The following is a 20,075-nucleotide window of genomic DNA, read 5'->3' on the forward strand; positions in this document are numbered from 1 at the left end:
TATAATTAAGTTATATAACCTTAACATACAGTGAACTTTAATAATATATGAGATATTATTCTTTACATGAAAATTTAATTTCCATAAGTATTCATAAATGTTATATATATATATATATATATATATATATATATATATTTATGTACGCATTTATAGACGTAGATAAATATGTATATAATATTTAATCTTTAAAATATGCTACTTTTATTTTCTGAACAAATAATAAAACATACTAAAATATTAATTATTAATTATTACTAAAACATAGAAAATTATTTATTTAATTAATGAATGATATTCATTTTTTTTTTTTTTTTTTTTTTTTTAACGAATTATAGTGTGCATAATGCAGAAGAAAAATACATTTTAATTATTAATTTAAAAAAAAATAAACAGTTGTGCATATTATATTATAACCAAATAAGAATATTAAAATAAAAATATATTTTTTAGAAATTATAAATAATAAATAAATATATATATATATATATATATATAATAATTATTATTATTATATTTCTAAAATTTTAATAGACACTTGTACCTAGAAATACACACAATTATATAACTTATTTTATTTTAATTTTTTTTATTTACTATTATTTTATTATTATTTTTTTTTTTTTTTTCATCTTGTTTTCCATTTATTTCCTTCTTATTTGTTGATACATATGTTACATATATTATTTGGTAACTTTTATTTTTCTTATATTAATATTATCAAAAAGACATGTTTTAAATAGACATGGAAAAAAAAAAATATATATATACAACTATTTTTCAAATAAATATATTACATAAACCTCATGTTTAATTAAATATTATTTATTATAATTTTTTTTTCTCTCTCATATCCAACAGGCAATTTAAAAAATGTGTGTATATGCCTTTAGTGGTTTATAACGTTAAAAAAATGAAAAAGGCTTTTGAAAAAAAAAATAATATATATATTTTATAATATAAGAATGTATATATAAAATTAGATATATTATATCAATAACTCTTTATATTAATATTTATTATTTTTTTTATATATTTTAAATAATTTATATATTCATAAGAATGTTTATGAAAAAACAAAAAAAATAATAAAATAAAAAAATAAAATAAAAAAAATAAAAATAAAAATAAAAAGTCTTTATTATCTAGTGTTTTAAATATACATATTAAAAACAATATGCTTTAAAATTAAATGTAAAATAAAAAATAACAAATTAACAAAATAAGTATATATAAAACAAATGCATTTTTTTTTTTTTTTTTATTATTATTATAAAAAGAAACATTTAACCTTCAAAATAAAATTATAATATATATATATATATATATATACTTATATTTCAAGCCAGTTGTAATTTGTTTTCTTTTATACCTTTATATTTATAACATATGATTTCTTTTCTTTTTTTTTATCTTTTGTTAAAAATTTACCAAAAAAAAAAAAAAAAAAAAAAATGATATTTATACATATATATATATATATATATATATATATATAAGAATATGTCTTTTTTTTCTTAAAAAATCAATTGGTATCAACTTGTAGACATAGTTCTTTTTCTTGTTTTTTTAAGTGAATCATTAAATACTACATTTTTCAATTTACTCAAACTTCTTTGTGATGTATTAACTTCCTGATGGGTATTTTTTTTTTTTAATACATTTTCTTCGAATGCATGCCTTTGTCTTTTGGTTACATTATTATTAGGAACATATTCAAACATACTTTTTCGCTTTTTCTTTTCAATTTTTAATTCATAAGAATGGTTGTTTAGTTTTATATCCTTTTTAAAATCTTCATAAAATATATCTTTAAAAGTACTAGCTAAAGGATATGTAGTATTATTTGTAGATTGTTTTAGAATTTCTTGAAATAAAAAGGATGGAGTTATCCATTCAACATCTCCATCTTCATAAGTTACAACAAAAAAATTATTATTATTTTCGTCCTTTATTTGTTCTGTAACTCTACCAACAAAAGTACCATTTGTAAATTCTCTTTGGAATTTCGTCTTTCCTAATTCTACTCCTATAAGGGGAATAAAATTATTTAATTTACAAGATTTCTCATAGCTGTTCAAATCATTTTTTTGTTCATACAAATTAGTGATCGATGTATCATTAGGAACATCATTTGGCACATCATTTGGCACATCATTTGGCACATCATTTGGCACATCATTTGACACATCATTTGGAACATTATTTGACACATCATTTGATATATCATTTGACACATCATTTGGAACATCATTTGACACATCATTTGATATATCATTTGGAACATCATTTGATATATCATTTGGAACATCATTTGACATACCATTTGGAACATCATTTGACATACCATTTGGAACATCATTTGACATATCATTTGGAACATCATTTGACATATCATTTAATGTATCATTTATTACATCCTTTAATATGTCATTTTCTTCATGTTGGTGTGTCATTTTTTTCTCTTCAACATCATTAATTTTTTCTATACTACAGTTATCTATTTCTTCTCTTGGTAAAAAGGTATTTTTATATAATATATGCATATCCTTTGAATAGAAATCATCATGACATTTTTCCTCACTTGTTTGATCGTTTATCCTTTCATTTGTATGCTCTTTTGTATCAGAACCAATAACTTCTTTATTCTGACATTCGTAATTTCCCACTTCTTCTTCACCTAATTGTAAAATTTCATTATTTCGAATATGGTTATTTTCTTGTATGATAATATTACTCTTTTCAACAGTGTCATTATTAAATGAAGGACTCACAATTTTATAAAAGGATTCATTATATTCCTTATTCGTTTTTGTACAACTACAATTGTGAATACTAGTTCTAGTTGGTGTAACATTATTATAATTTAATTCCAAGCTCATATCCTTATTAACTCTATCTAGTATCATACTATCATTTTCTGTTGCATGTTGCAAATATACCCTATTCAATTCCTTTTTCCTGTACTCTTTTACAGTATTAGCTAATTCTCTTATGACTGATTGGATAAATTCACTGGATGTTTTAAATAAATCTTCGTCAGTTAAGTAATCATTATAATTAGCTTCAAAATGCATTTTTGTCACTCTACAAATAATTGCTTTTGCTAAATCATGATGTTTACTATAACAATTTGAACAAACCGATAATTTTTTTAAATGATCATTTAAAGGTAAAGATGGTTCAAGTGTACTTAAGCCTTTAGAAAAGTCTTTTATTAAAGGAAATCCTAATATTTTCTTACTTAATTTCATCATATAGCTACAATACATATTACTATAACTGTTATTATTTTGGCATTCTCTTTCATACTTTTTCATTTCCTTTAAATTTCTAATTATATTATTAGATTTATTGTACAATGTTTTTTCGTACGTACTTGATATGCTTGAATTTACTTCATTACAAATACTATGATTATCTACCCTTTCACACATTGATTTATTATCTATCAAACTTACGGATTTATCCTCTTCTCCTTTTAATGTACTACAATATTCAGGATTTGCTAATTGATTATTATGGCTATTTTGAATAATCCTATCTTCTAGTTTTTCTACTTTTCTACATGTTGTATTATGAATAATATCTTCTTCTTTCTTCTTTTCACACTCATTAATTTTTGCGTAATCTTTTTCTTCATTCATTTGTATAAAATTATCTATATACTTTTTGTTTTCCATCAAAAAAGATAATGTTCTTTTCCTTATTTTCATAGTATTCAAAACATTCTTATCATTCAAAAATGAATCCACCTTTTCTGTACTTTCCAATAAATCTTCTAATTTTTTCTTATAATCTATTAATAAATGAAGTTCAAAACTATTTTCAAAAATATGTTTTAAATCATCAAGTTTAACAGATTCATCTTCGCTTCTTTTATTTTCAAACATATTCATTTCATCATCTATTTTTTGCAAAAAGCTATTTACATATTCTTTATTTTTAAATAAATCATCGATATTTTCTTTACACTGTAGAAGTTTTCTTATATTTTCTAAAACTTCCAAATATTTCTGCTTATCATTATTTTCAACAGGAAATAAATTATTATCATTGACATCTTTAATTATAATTTGGTTTGATTTGTTTATTTTGTTCATATCGTTTATGTCATCTTCCTTATCTAAATTGTTACAATTATTAGTTTTATCTTCGATGTTACAATTATTAGTTTTATCTTCGTTGTTACAATTATTAGTTTTATCTTCGCTGTTACAATTATTAGTTTTATCTTCGATGTTACAATTATTAGTTTTATCTTCGATGTTACAATTATTAGTTTTATCTTCGCTGTTAGAGTTATTAGCGCTATGAGAAATGTTTGAATTATTAGCGCTATGAGAAATGTTTGAATTATTAAAGCTATGAGAAATGTTTGAATTATTAAAGCTATGAGAAATGTTTGAATTATCAGCGCCATAAGAAATGTTTGAATTATTAACTCCATAAGAAATGTTTGAATTATTAGCATCATATGAAATATTTGAATTATTAGCATCATAAGAAATGTTTGAGTTTTTAACGCCATAAGAGATATTTGAGTTATTAGGGTTATCTAGACCATCCCTATTATCTATATTATCAATACTATTAGAATTATTTATATTACCCACACAATTATAATTATTTAATTTATCCAGAGCATCAGATTTCTTTTCATTATTGACAGTATCCAAATTATCCCCATTTAAATCATCTAAAAGCTGAATGAACCTCTTTTGGTTTTCCTTTTCTATATAATCTACAAACTCCTTTTGTTTTATAATATTAAAACAAAATTGAAGACAACTAGAACAGAACCATTCATAATTTTCATTAACTTCGGTGTTAAATTTATGTACACACTTTAAATGATAAACATGATTACATCCTGAACATAAAATGAAATTATTACCATCAGTATTAACATTATGCATACATATATTACAAGTAATATGATTTTTTAATAAATTATATTTTTCCACAATATCCTCCATTCCATTGAAAAGAATTTCTCTCGATGTATTTAATTTATATAATCTATAAAAATAGTTATTTTTAATAAATTCATTTAAACATATATCATTAACTTTTTCAAACCATTCAAAACCAAAATCAGCAAAAATTTCCTCACCGGGATTAATTTCAACACCTGGAATTGATGTTAGAATAATATGTGGCCATCCATCCAAGTATACTAATTGCCATTCAGAATTTATTCTGAAATCAAAGTTGTTAAATACACTACATGTTTTATAATGATTTACTAGAGACATTTCATTAAACATATAAGATGAATCTACAGCATATGTATAATTATCAGGAAGTATTATTAAATTATTTATATCTCTTGACTTTTTATTATGTTCATTTGTTTTACACTTATTAATATAACTATTAAGGTTATTATAATCTGGGATAATTACATTCGAAACGGGCTTAATCTTATCAATCTTTCTATTTGACATAGTTTCCTCTGTAGTATTACTATTTATATTATTATTATTATTACCATTCAAAATGTGCGGACTATTATAAATGTTTGTATTATTTATATTATTTTTTTCATGAGCCTTAACTTTATTCATCACATTTGATACAACATGACTAGAATAATTTTGCTCTTCATCCAACTCAACTTCATTAATAAAAACGACATGTTTCCTATCATTAAATACTTTCTTATTGAATGTTAAAGCAAACATATATTGATGTTTTTCTTGTGACAATTCTTTATTATTAGCTACATATCCTGTGTACTCACCAAATATAACTCTATCATCAGTTGCATTTATTTTTTTACCTGTATATACAACAGAATAACAATCTTCATTATACGGAGTACACAACCTAATAGGATGTTTATGATCTTTTAATTCAACAACTTTAATGTCAGGATGTATTCTTCCATGTAATAATGTATCATATATTTCTTCATACAATTTTTTATTTCTATTTTTATAAATTGCGTTATGTTGGTTTTCAAAGAAAGGTGCATGAATAAATGGAGTCCATTCCTTTTTGTTACTTGACCATCCACAACCAAAATAGCTAGATTTGGAATTATAAAATTTTTTCATTTTATGACTAAAATAGGCTCGTTCAATTTTAGAATCTTTAGATAATACTTGTGCTTTTACATATTTTTTATTTCTCTTTTTAGCTATATCTTCAATTTTACATATAACCATTTGTTTTTCATCTAAAAGCTTCTTTATTTGTTTCATTCTTAATTTTTCTTGTAACTTTTCTTCTTTATCACGTTTATTTGTTGTTTTCACAGAATTTCCATTAAATAAATTTAGATCTATAATAATTTTACCTTGTTCTTGTAATTTCTTTTTCTTCTTTAAATATTTTACATATTTAGAATCATCTGTAGAATAAGATGCGTTATCACTTTCGTTATAATCATAATCTTTCTCATTTGTATTATTTGATAGTAAAGCTTTATTGGGATGATCCATTTTATAAATCTCCTTATTTTTTATATCTTCACCATTAGAAGTTATAATATCATTTGGTAAATCACACAAATGATTTTCTTTAATATATTCTTTTTCTGGGTTATTACTCAAATTAGGATCTTCCATATTATTTACATTGCATAAATTATATGGATATATATTTGTATTGTCCATAATATTACTTATTATATTTTTTTCTTCTACAAATGTAGAATTGATCATTGTATTATTATACGTATTACTTATCTGTATGGATGAATATATATCATTTCTACAGCTTTCTTTATTATGTACATTTTTATCATTTTCACAATTATTATCTACCTCCTTTGGTACAGCATTATCATCCAATATGTTATTAGTTATATTATCTTTCAAAGTGTTATCATCAATTTTGTTATTGTTTGGTGTATTACCATCAATTTTGTTATTGTTTGATGTGTTATCATCAATTTTGTTATTGTTTGGTGTATTACCATCAATTTTGTTATGGTCTGATATGATATCATCAATTTTGTTATTGTCTGATGTTTTATCATCAATTTTGTTATTGTTTAATGTTTTATCATCAATTTTGTTATTGTCTGATATATTACCATCAATTTTGTTATTGTCTAATATATTACCATCAATTTTGTTATTGTCTAATATATTACCATCAATTTTGTTATTGTCTAATATATTACCATCAATTTTGTTATTGTTTAATGTGTTATCATCAATTTTATTATCGTTATCCATTTTCATTCCTTCTTCATCAGAAAATACGCCCTTTTGTCCTGCACCCCTTTTTCTTCGATTCGCATTTACTTCAAAACTCCTTCTGACCTTCTTCTTTTTCTTTTCATATATAGTATCCTTAATTTTGCTTGCTCTTACATCACATGTAGTATTTATTCTATCATTTTTTTTATATGAATTCCTTGTTACCGGTTTATTTTGAGAAATTCTCTTTTTATTTGTTATGTTTGTTTTTCGCTGTACATAGGATTTTTTCTGTACAACTGTTCTTTTCGGAATATTTCTTTTTGTGGGTTCGGTATTATTATTATCTATAACATTTTCAGTTTGATAAATATGATTATCATAATCATGATCATCATTATAATAATAATTATTTCTTACTTTGACGCTTTCATAAGTTTTGCTTTTTTTTATAATATTATTATTATTATTATTATTATTATTATTACTATTCTTCATGTTACTATTGATGTTATTGGTTCTATGATCATCTTCATCACCATGATCATTTTTATTATCATTTCTTGATTGTATATTTTTGGTTGTATCCTTTTTTATACCCATATCCTTGGTATGTTCTAATATAGTTTGCATTATTATTTCATTAGACATTCTAGTAATAGAAGTTAATTCTGATTTATATTTTGAAACAGATATAACTCCTTTTCTATGATTTACTTTTTCAAGACTACTGTTTTGTTCATTTAATATATCATTCTCAATTTTATTTTCGATTTGTTCAGTTATACTATTATTATTTTTTAAATACAATGCAGTTTTCATCTTATTATTATTATTATTATTATTATTACTATCTTCATCATCAATACATATATGTAATACACTTTTTAAACATTTAAAACAATGATAAATATTTTCTACCTTTTTGCCGTCATCCATTCTTTCTTTATTCATTCGTTCTTTACTTAAAAAAAAAGAAACATATTTATATAAATTTGAATTTCTTCTTACTCTTAATCCATTCATTATTTCTTTTTTCCCTTCTTCACTTAAATAAGGTTTATAATTAGATCTTGACAAAGCATTACAAATATCAAGAAAAAAATCTACTCCATATGTTTCAATATTATAATTATATACAAATTTCTTTTTATCACACTCTTCTATTTTTTTCTTTGATTCTTCACATGTGCAATTAATTTTATTCAAATCAACCACTTGTTTAACATCATCATCAATTTCAAAAACTTTATTTTCATTACCTTGATTTATTTCACTTAATATTTCATCATCTGACTTTTCGCTCAATTTTAGCATATTAGCTAGGTTGCTCAATATTTTGGATTCATATTTCAATGGAGATATACTCATATTGCTATGTCTCAAAAAAATGAAATAAATTTTAAATAAATTATAAATAAATTATAAATAAAATATAAATAAAAATATAAACACAACTTTTATAGCAAATTGTAAATTTCACATGGGGCACATATATCTATAGATATATGCTTTTGTTTTAATTTATATATATATACAAAATAAATATTATACAATAAAAAACAAAAATAAATTTACATATTTTTTAATATATTTTCATTTTACTCCCTTTCATCATATATGATCATTCTTCAAAGAAAACATAAAAACTGACACTCTTTTTATGATATTAAATTGAATTAGTTAACACACAACTTTTATTTCATATATATATATATATATATATATATATATATATGTGTATGGGAATGCATGTAAATATGTACATATATTTAAAAATTTACACAAAATTTGATATTCAAAATATATAGCTTTTTACTTTCTTGTTATATTATTCTTCACTTTTAATATACCATTACACTTTCTAAATAATATGTATAAACATTTGTTTACATAAATAAATAAATATATATATATATTCTTTTATATATTTGCTCTATTCTTTATTATTGTTATTTTAATGATGCATCATTTTTTTAAATTATTATATATAAAACACAAACAAATAATATATATTACACATATATAAATTAATATATACATATCATATGGTCGAAAAAAATGTTTTCATATATAAATCATATTATAAATATATACATATATATATATATATATATATATATATATATATATATATATATATATATATATTATAGTATGCATATGAAATATATATATAGACAATATCTCTGCATTTTAATTAATAAATTATTTAAAAAAAGAAGATAAAAAAATTAAAAAAGAAAAATGAAATACATAAATACAAACTAAAAAATGGAATGAAAAAATATTCCAACATTTTTCGTTCTTCTTAACTGTATTTCATTTATGTATACAACTAAAAAAAAAAAAAAAAAAAAAAAAAAAAAATCTACATACAAATGTATATATGTATTAGAAATATATAATAGCAATATTTTATATTATATTTTATATGTATGCGAATAAACATATATATAATAAATATATGTTTACATATGTATAATTAAATATATATATATATATATATATATATACACATAGCAACAAAATGAAACAAAATTGTTACAATTTAATTAAAAATACACAAGCACATTCAAATATATTGGGATGAGAAATATCAAAAACATAAATATTTACATATTTTTTTTTTCATTGGTTTTTTTATATATATTTAAAGATAAACACAATTACATAATATTTGTCGTTAATTTTTATTATATATTTATATGCAATACACTTTTTTATTTTTTTTTTTTATTCTATAATATTTTGTTTTATGCTATTCTATTCTACTGTATTATTTTATTTATTTATTTATTATTTTTTTTTTCTTCTGTATTTTAATGAAAATATGAATGTATTTTATTTTATGTATTTACAATGTGTATGCATAATTATGCATCATTCTGTTAAAAAATATATGAAGGCACAGGTGTGGAAAAAAAAAAAAAGAAAAAAAGAAATTGTATCCATAAACATATCATATAAATACTGTAAAACATTTAAATACTTCTTTCAAATTCATTTCTTATATTCATACAAAAAATAATATATATTTCCTTTTGTTTATCTTTTGCCTTCAATTATTATTTTTTTTTTTTTTTTTCATTTATTGTAAGCTCCTTTTTTGTTAATAAAATTTTATGTTGATGTATTCATTTAGAAACTTCACTTTTTTTTTTTTTTTTTTTTTTTTTTTTTTTTTTTACAAATATTAAAATTAAATATACATAATTATTAAAAAATAAACAAAACAAAAAACAATAATTTATAAACAATAAATAAACACCAGTTTATTTTTTTATTTTATTATTATTTTTTTCTTTTTGTACTTTTTATATGAATCTTCAATGTAATATTCATAAATATAAATTTAAAATATAAAAAAAAAAGTACTTTGTTACTTTTCTATAATTATTTTTTTCTTTTATTTATTGAATAAAAATATAATTAATATTATATAATTATACACATGTAAAAAAAAAAAAAGAAAAAAAAAAAAATACTAATTTTTTTTAAAAAAAAGAAAGATGCTTTTTTTTTTTTCATTATATTAATATGTTTATATATAGCCAACCATATATTAAAAATTTTTTCATAAAATTAATATATGTAATAAGAAATATTATTATAAAATTATATACTCGTACACAAAAAAAAAAAATATATATATATATATTATATATATATATAAAAGTAAAAGGGTTTGGTACACATATAATATATTAGTTTTATATACCTAATAATTGTTTCATATATATTTAAATATATATATGTTATATTTAATAAACCCTAAAATGTTTATAATATTTCATTATATATATTATAATATGCATATTTATTTTTCTTTTTTCTTTAAATAGTTAAAAAATTTTGAAATATTTTTATATGAACATGCAATGTATCTTTTTATTTTCTTTTTATTTATGTACATTATTATAAGTGCCTTAATAATATTAAAAAAAAAAATATATATATATAATATTTATATGTAATGTATATATATATATATACATATATATTTATATGTATATATTTATATTGTTATGTAAACTAGGAAAATAAAAAAAAATATATATAAACAAAAAAAATAAGTAACATTAATAATAATAATAATAATAATCTTAAAATAAAAAATATGGTGTATTTTATTATTTAATTTGACCCATATATATTTAATATTTATATATTGAAAATGAGAAAAAAATGCTTATTATTAAGGAACAAAAAAAAATATTTTCATATTTTTTACCATGTAATTTTTTAATTCCTCAAACTATTATAGATATAAAAAAAAAATAATAATAATAATAATAAAATATAATCTTAATAATTGAAAGTAAAATAAAAACACATTCTTATTTATTCAATAAATATTATTTTTTACCTAAAATTAGTTATTGTCACAATGTCTTATTATTTTTAATGAGATACATGTACCGAAATTGATAAAAAAAAATTTATAATCAGACCATTTTAATATATATATATATATATATATATATAACACTTCTCTTTTTAAATATTTATAAAAACATTTGTATAAATTTAATATTATACTTATTCTTCCTTTTATGTTTCTACCTTGAACATATTTCAAATCGGTTATATTTTCATAAGGTTCTGTGTAAGTACACAAAGTAATAAAAAAGGATAAAAAAAAAATGTTATCTAAATATATATTCATTACGACAATGTTGATTATAATTATACTATAAATAAATATAAATATAAATATATATATATATATATGTACTAAATATTCATCCTTATATTGAAACCTATTTATTTCATTTACAATAATTTAATATATTTTTTTAATATATTTTAAAGAATAATATATACAAATAAATTATATAGAAATATTAATATCAACCAAATTAGATATATTAATACTATAAATATAATACATTACAAAAACAAAATGAAAGACATTTTGTTACTAGTAATTTTGGCCTCCTTTTTGAAAACCTTTATCTGTTATTCTCCAAAGAATGTTATAACTGTATCTCCTCCAAGAAATAATAGTAAATAAAAACAATTCAAAATACTTCATAATTAAAAAAAACAAAAACATATATATGTATGTATGTGTTTATTTATTTATATAATATAATAACAGTTAGTCCTCCTAGTATTGTAATTACCCTGAACAAGCCAAATATAAAAGATAATTACGATATTAACGAAAAAAAAAAGAATTTAGTAATAAAATAAAAACAAAATAATAACATAATATATATATATATATATATATATATATATATATATATATAAACATAAACTATATAGTTATATATCTAAGCAAATCCTTTTATGTGATCACAAAAATATATATATATATATATTCACATATACCTTACATATTCATTCATTAGGAAGAACAAAATAAAATTGAAGATATTATAAGCACAGGTAATTTTTTTTTTTTCCTTTTTATCTCATTCAAAAGGAACAAAAATATTATAAAATATTTTTATTTTTATTTTTATTTTTTAAATAATATTTATAGTGCAACATCTCATATACAACATTGATGATTATAAAAGTGTTAAAGAAAAAAAAAAATATATATATATATATATATATATATAATATTCCTTTTCAATAAATTAAACAATATCATTTATTTTTCCCTTGAATAAAAAAATATATTATAACCAAATGCAGGAAATGTCAGATCAATATACGAAGGAATCTCTTGGGTTAAACACAAATATTGAAATACTTAATGCGAATGATGAAAATGTATTAAATTTATTACTAAATAGTAAAGATGATACTTTAATAAACGAGAAAAAAAAAAAAAAAACCGCGCCAATTATAATAACATACCCTCAACCATTATCAGAAGAGTAAGTAGGATTGTAAAATAAAATATAAAACAACAAAAAAATGAAAGAACAAATATGTTAACAATATATATATATATATATATATATATATATATATATATATTTTAGCGAAATAATATATTATGAAAAATATAAACATTTGATGGAAAATAAAAAAAAAACAAGAAATTTACTATTAAAAGTAGCCCATTTGGAAAAATTATCCCGTAAGTCATATGTAACATAATAAATAATTTCCTACATAAATTATATACACTATCATGAGATACTATATTTTTTTTTTTTTTTTGGGCATATTAAATTTTTAAAAGTAATAAAAAGCATAAATAAAAAAGAAAGTATTAAAGAATTAGAAGATACAATTAATATAATAGAGAAGGTTATTTTTAGAAATTATTAAATATGCTAATGTGTGTTATGAGAATATTATGCACATCAGATTATATATATATATATATTTTTTTTTTTTTTTTTTTTGTAGTCCATTTCAAAGTTGCATATTATAGAGGAAATGCTAGAAGAATTATCTTATGAACCAACCCAAAATGAAGATGTATTTATTTCGAAATCAAAAATTACATAAAATATATTTCCATGCCGTTATTAATGTTATATATATTTATGATATTCCTTTTTTTAGAATAACACGAAAAAATTAAAAACTGAACGAGAATATTTAACAGAAAAGATAAATGTCTTGGTAAATAATTAAATAAATATATGTATATATATATATATATATATATATATTAATATTTAACGCATTTTTTGCTTTAGAATAAAAAGGTTGAAAAATTAAAATTAATGAATTACTAAGAATGAGGAGGACCATAATAACAAAAAGAACGAATATATAATTATATATTTAATAATATACATATTTATAATTATATTTTCTTGTGAGGTTTTAAAAATATCAAGTTATATGATTTTTCATATAATATTATAGATATATAATCATATATATATTTATATATAGAGAAAGAATAATATATATAAAAAAATATATAATTTCAGGACATTTATATATATGTTTTTTTTTTTTTTTTCGTAAAGGAAATTATATTGTTTCATATCTCTATTTCCACGATTGCATTTTTTTTTTTTTTTTTTTTTTTTTATTTAAAAAGTTTGTACATATATATTATTTTGAGAAAAAAAAATATATATATATATATAATATAAATAAATAAATAAAGTAAATATCTTTTTCTTTTTCTTTTTCTTTTTCTTTTCTTTTCTTTTCTTTTTTTTTTTTTTTTTTTTTTTTTAAATTAAAAAATTATTTATAGTAAATAATTATTTTCAAGATAACTTGTTCAAATTATAAAACATAAATATATATATATATATATTTGTTATATATTATATATTTTTTTAATGAATTAAAAAGCAAAATTATATATTATTTTAATAAACATAAATTGAGTATATAATCTTTGTAAGAAAAGAGAACACAAAGAAAAACAAAAATGCCATTAAATGTAATTACTCCATCAGGTAAATTTTTATAACATTGTTTATCATATTTTTATACAATTATTTTGTTTATACTTATAATTTATTTTAATTAGATGATGTATTATTATGAATAAGTATGTTCTCTGTTTATATGTTAAAAATAATTGTCCATTTGAATCATGATATATACATATATATATAGATAGATATAGATATTCATTTATTTATTTATTACTATGTATAGAACCTAAAGACCCTTCCCTAATTTATAAATATAAAAAAAAAGAAGAATACTCAGGAGAATTAGAAGGAATTATTGTTTTATGCTTCTTAGCAATATTTTTTGCAGTCATTTTTAAGGTTGGCTTCTATATAAAAGGACACATATTTTTCTTTAAATATAATATGTCCATATATAAATATGCACATTAAATAAATATACACACGTAAACGTATGTTCTTTATTTTACTAGGTAATTGAGGTAATTTTTGTGGTTATTTTTATCTTGCTTTCAATATACTTAACAGCACGAAATGGAGAGATGAACCTGTTATCTGTATTACCACTATTAATGTAAGTATTAATATTTTTTTTCGAAATATATAAATGTGCTATGCAAAAAAAAAAAAATAAAAAATAAAAAATAAATAAATAAATAAATAAATAAATAAATACATAAATATATATATATATATATATATATATATATATATATATTTTTTTTTTTTTCTTTTCTTTTTTTTAAAGGATGCTTATGACTACATCTGCAATGACATGGTTTCAACAAAAAAATATGACAAAAAGACAGTCCAATAATAATTAAATTGTTTTAATATTAGAATCTTATGATGTATAATTTTTATTAATATTATTTGTTTTAAAATTTTTTTTAATTTTAATTTTTTATTATTATATTTTTTTTTTTTTTTTTTTTTTTTTTTTGTTGTTGTTGTTGTCGTTATTAAACTTTAAAAATATATAATATTAAATAATATATTATTAATATATTACTTATTTTTATTAATTAAAACATTTCTTAATTTCTTCAAAAGATGATTATAAAAGTTCATATTGCCTTTCATATTTTTATTCCATTGAAATAGATATTCAAAAAAAAAAAAAGAAAAAAAAAAAAAAAAATTAATAAAAAATATAGTCTCCAATTGATGTAGGATAATTTTCTTATTCCATTCCAAACTGTGGAATACTCTTTTTTTTGGGGTTCATTTTGGAAGGCCATACTTTTCCTTGAATATCATATAAAGGCAAAATATCATAAAGACTTTCATTTGAATCTTTTTTAAAGGTAGAAAATTTTGTTCTTGTAGGCTTCAATGTTTTAAAATAATGATATTTATCTTCTGGTATAGATTTTAAAGAATCTATTAATTCATTATTTACTTCATAAATGTTTTGTTTATCATATATTTCATATTCATTTAAATAGTTCGGAATATTTATAAATTTTTTTTTTTTCTTCATCTTTTTCCTTTTATCAACATATATGTTTTTTTCCATATTAGTATTTTTTTCCACATTTATTATTCTCCTTGCATTTATACTTTTTCCGTTGATTTTATTTTTTTCTTTTTTCTTGGCACTATTAGATTCAAGATATTCGAACGATAAATCTGTGGTGAGATTATCATTAAGAATTTTCTGTTCGCTTTTCATATGTGAATTATTTTTAATGAGCGTCTTTATTTTTTCCAAGTTATGATGCTTAATGCTCTTCTCACTGCTTGTATATCCTCCAACCATTTTTTCATCAAATGTATGTAGATCATTGGAATCATAAGTTATCCTCATTTTGTTTTTCTTTTTAATCTGTTCATTCATGTCCTTCCATTTTTTAACACCCCCATTTTTGTTAAGGTTTAATACATAATTTCTATACAAATATAACAAATGATAAATATGAAACGTTTATATGAACATGCAACGGATTTTAATGTAAGGTATATAAATAAAATATTGGATATACATATAAATAAGGTATATTATCTTAATTTAAATCATATAATAAAAGTATATATAAAGCATGCAACATATATTATATCATTATATTACAATACGATCTCTAAGAAGCTTTCCCTCTCGGTTAGTTCTGGGTAAAAGAATTTACCTATGTTATTAAGAAACTTTTAAAATAAAAAAAAAAAAATAAATAAATAAATATATATATATATATATATATATATATATATATATATATGTTGAAATAAATCAGACATTAATTTGTACATATTAGTTTTACACATTTTCGTTTAAACTTTATATAAAATTTATTACTAGTTTAAAGTAAAAATAGGTTAACCCTTCTTCGTCAATATCAACTTTTTCCAAAGATTCTCTTTTATATGATACTATAATAAAAAATGTGAATATATTACTTATATTATTCATAAGTCATGTTTAATACAAAATAATCCATTTAAAAACAAAATAAAATTAATAACATTATAATATATATATATATATATATATATATATATATTATACAATTTCATGCATATGCATTACCTTCGTTAAATAATCTCTCAGCATCTTTAACATCCAGGGCCATCTTATTCTTATTCTTTCCATTTTTCTTTAATAAATAAAATGTGGTCAAAAAATTAGCACAAAGCCTTTTGTTCATAACATACTCTGCAATACTATAATAATAAAAAAAAATCAATAAAAAAATACATAAGAATTATTAAAATAATGATGTAAAGGTAAAAGTATATTCAAACGTGTTATATAATGGATAATATATTATAACTCTTGGATATATAGAAATATCACATGAAGATGCATAACATATAAATAAATATAAATATATATAAATATATATAAATATAAATATATATATAAATGTAAATATATATATATTAATAACATTTTTGTATTCGATATATTTCTAACCCCCCACAGTAAATACTATAAATTGAAAAGATTCTAATCAATTCTGCTTCTTGTTCCCCTGATAATATTAATAGTCCTGAATTACAAATTTTCAAAAAAAAAAAACAAAAAAAATTATACGGATAAATATCAATATTATACAAAAAATGAATATTACAATATAGGTAATGGAAATTTCATTATATGTTATTTAATTAAATAAATATAGACGTGCACATGTATTACTTCATATTATAATAAAAATGGTAACACATATTTATATATATATATATATATAATATCTACTAAACATAATAGTAAAAAATATTATAAAATATTATATGTATACTTATTAATATATATATATATATTTTTTATACTTTTTAATCTAAGCACAATTGATTCTTTTTGTTCTAATTTATTCGTATTCAATTCATCATTGTTCTTAATGTCCTTATCATTAATTTTCTTATTTTCATGTTTTTTAATTAGATCATTTTTTTCATTTTGTAATTTTTTTATTTCTTCTTGTAATTGATTAATTTTTTCTCTTTCTATTTCTATTTGTTCTAAATTTTTTTTGTAAATATTTTCAATTTCCATATTTTTGTCATCAATAATTTTTAATGCATTACTAATTTCTTCTTTCAATTTATTAGTTATATCATCACTATTAATAGAATTCATTTTATTTGTATATTGTTTAGAAGAAGCATGTGATTTTAAAATATTAGCATTGTGATTATCACCATCATTCAAAGTATTATTAAGATCATCATTATGATCATTATATATAATATTATCTTTTAATATGTCTATATTCTTTTTTATATCTTCCTTTTTATCATAATAATTTACATCATCCATTTCAGTCATAGTGCCTCTATCTTTTACCTCGACAAATGTACCACAACATTTATCTCTCATATCACAAACGGCATTAGTCCCTTTACATTCTTTTTTCACATGAGTTTGAATACCAACACTATATCTCTCCTTCGTTGCTTTTTCATGCACAATTTTTTGGCATGTCAAATGTTTTATTAGCACATTAAACTGTTGAAGGGATGTAAAGGTTAATAAATAATAAAATGTGAAATAAACATATATATTAATGCAAAATGAAAAAAAAAAAAAAAATATACATATATATATATATATTATGTTGTACCCATGTATGCGAACATGGTACATAAAAATGTATTAATACATATATATATAAATATATATATATATATGTGTATATAATTACCTTTTCTTGTTCTGTCATAATTAATTTACGAAATAGAAATGCACTCAATCTTTCTAGTACTTGAAAAAAATGTTTATACTCTATATTAAAAAAGGAAATACACATATACACATATTATATGATAGACTTAATACAATTCTTCAACGTCATTATTTAAGGGAAACATAAGTACGCATTTTTCTTCTTGCAAAAAATGCAAACATGTGAAATAATATAATTAATTAAAAATATAAATAAATATATAAATAATACATATATATATATATATATATATATATATAGGAGTAAATAATTACCTATATATCCAACTTTTAAGGATTTCGATAACCGGAATATATAACATAAGATGTCTTTGTATTTATACTTAGGCAGCAAGTTGTAATCATAGCACTAAGGGAAGAAACATAAATATAAATAAATAATAAAAATATATATATATATATATATATATATATATACAATTTTTTAAATATTTTAAAATTTTAGTTTTGCATAATCCCATATTAATATATATATATATATATATATATTCCTTGTTTGTGTTAACCATTTTAACAAATTCGTTAACGTTCATATTTCCATTTGTTGAATATCTTTGGAATATTCTTTCCAAAGTTTTATTTAATTCGTAACTTATATACACTGCTGTCCCATCATTCTCAGGTACTAAATATGCTTGTTCTGACATATATTTTTGATCATTTATTTTTCTTATGGTTTTAAATTTAACTCGTGGGGTAATTGAGTTACCTTCATTTATACAAGCCATATTTTTTTATAAATATATTTTCAATATATGATCATTTTAATACTATCATATTTTTTTAAAAAACAAAAAATTTTATATAATACTAGTAAAGAATATATGCATACATACATATATATATATATATACATATAAGTTTAATATTTAAAAAAAAATTAGAGGAGTCTACAAAGCAATAGAGAAATATAAACAAATTTTTACTTAACAAGAAAATATTTTATGGCATGTCAAAATAAAAACAATTAAAAATAATCAATAACACAAGATAAATAAAAATAACAAAAAATACAAAATACTCAAACAAATTGATACAAATAGATATATTAAAATACATGCATATTATTAAAAAATATATTTTTTGAAAAAATATAATAACGTATACATATAGGTTTTTTGAAAAATTAAAAAAAAAAAAAAAAAAAAATTAAAAGAATAACATTTTTATAAGGTGTATGCAAATATTATATATACATATATATTTTCCATCCATAAAAAAAAAAAAAATATATAAATAAAATAACATTTTGAAGATACATTGATCTAAAAAAATAAATTGTGGGGGTAAATAATTCCATATAGCTATTTAAAAATATATGTAAAGTGTAACTTATTATATATATATATATATATATGTATATATTTATTTATTTATATATTCATTTTGTATTTTCCTTCTTGAAATATGGTCATACATATAATACAAAATTTACGCACC

The 20,075-nt window shown here is 19.4% G+C and overlaps 4 protein-coding genes across 4 annotated transcripts; 2 read left to right on the plus strand and 2 right to left on the minus strand.

Moving 5' to 3' along the window:
• Nucleotides 1-1,535: 1,535 nt before the first annotated feature.
• On the minus strand, nucleotides 1,536-8,525 carry PF3D7_1221000 (histone-lysine N-methyltransferase, H3 lysine-4 specific; the record flags this gene model as incomplete). The annotated part of the gene is made up of 1 exon (XM_001350572.1): nucleotides 1,536-8,525. One exon carries the CDS (start codon nucleotides 8,523-8,525, stop codon nucleotides 1,536-1,538), a length of 6,990 nt encoding a protein of 2,329 aa, XP_001350608.1.
• Nucleotides 8,526-12,060: 3,535 nt separating this feature from the next.
• Nucleotides 12,061-13,807, plus strand: PF3D7_1221100.1 (conserved Plasmodium protein, unknown function; the record flags this gene model as incomplete). The annotated part of the gene is made up of 10 exons (XM_024473393.1): nucleotides 12,061-12,163; nucleotides 12,259-12,341; nucleotides 12,515-12,551; nucleotides 12,649-12,686; nucleotides 12,807-12,991; nucleotides 13,100-13,197; nucleotides 13,303-13,370; nucleotides 13,473-13,544; nucleotides 13,632-13,691; nucleotides 13,769-13,807. 10 exons carry the CDS (start codon nucleotides 12,061-12,063, stop codon nucleotides 13,805-13,807), a joined length of 783 nt encoding a protein of 260 aa, XP_024329158.1.
• A 656-nt stretch (nucleotides 13,808-14,463) lies between these two features.
• Nucleotides 14,464-15,276, plus strand: PF3D7_1221200 (conserved Plasmodium protein, unknown function; the record flags this gene model as incomplete). Its single annotated transcript, XM_001350574.1, has 4 exons — nucleotides 14,464-14,491; nucleotides 14,697-14,812; nucleotides 14,926-15,026; nucleotides 15,201-15,276. 4 exons carry the CDS (start codon nucleotides 14,464-14,466, stop codon nucleotides 15,274-15,276), a joined length of 321 nt encoding a protein of 106 aa, XP_001350610.1.
• A 359-nt stretch (nucleotides 15,277-15,635) lies between these two features.
• PF3D7_1221300 (conserved Plasmodium protein, unknown function) lies at nucleotides 15,636-19,363 on the minus strand (the record flags this gene model as incomplete). Its single annotated transcript, XM_001350575.1, has 9 exons — nucleotides 15,636-16,344; nucleotides 16,524-16,594; nucleotides 16,746-16,819; nucleotides 16,977-17,110; nucleotides 17,364-17,439; nucleotides 17,723-18,398; nucleotides 18,595-18,674; nucleotides 18,891-18,984; nucleotides 19,142-19,363. 9 exons carry the CDS (start codon nucleotides 19,361-19,363, stop codon nucleotides 15,636-15,638), a joined length of 2,136 nt encoding a protein of 711 aa, XP_001350611.1.
• Nucleotides 19,364-20,075: the final 712 nt, after the last annotated feature.

This window comes from Plasmodium falciparum (assembly GCF_000002765.6).
Source record: "Plasmodium falciparum 3D7 genome assembly, chromosome: 12".
Taxonomy (NCBI): domain Eukaryota; phylum Apicomplexa; class Aconoidasida; order Haemosporida; family Plasmodiidae; genus Plasmodium; species Plasmodium falciparum.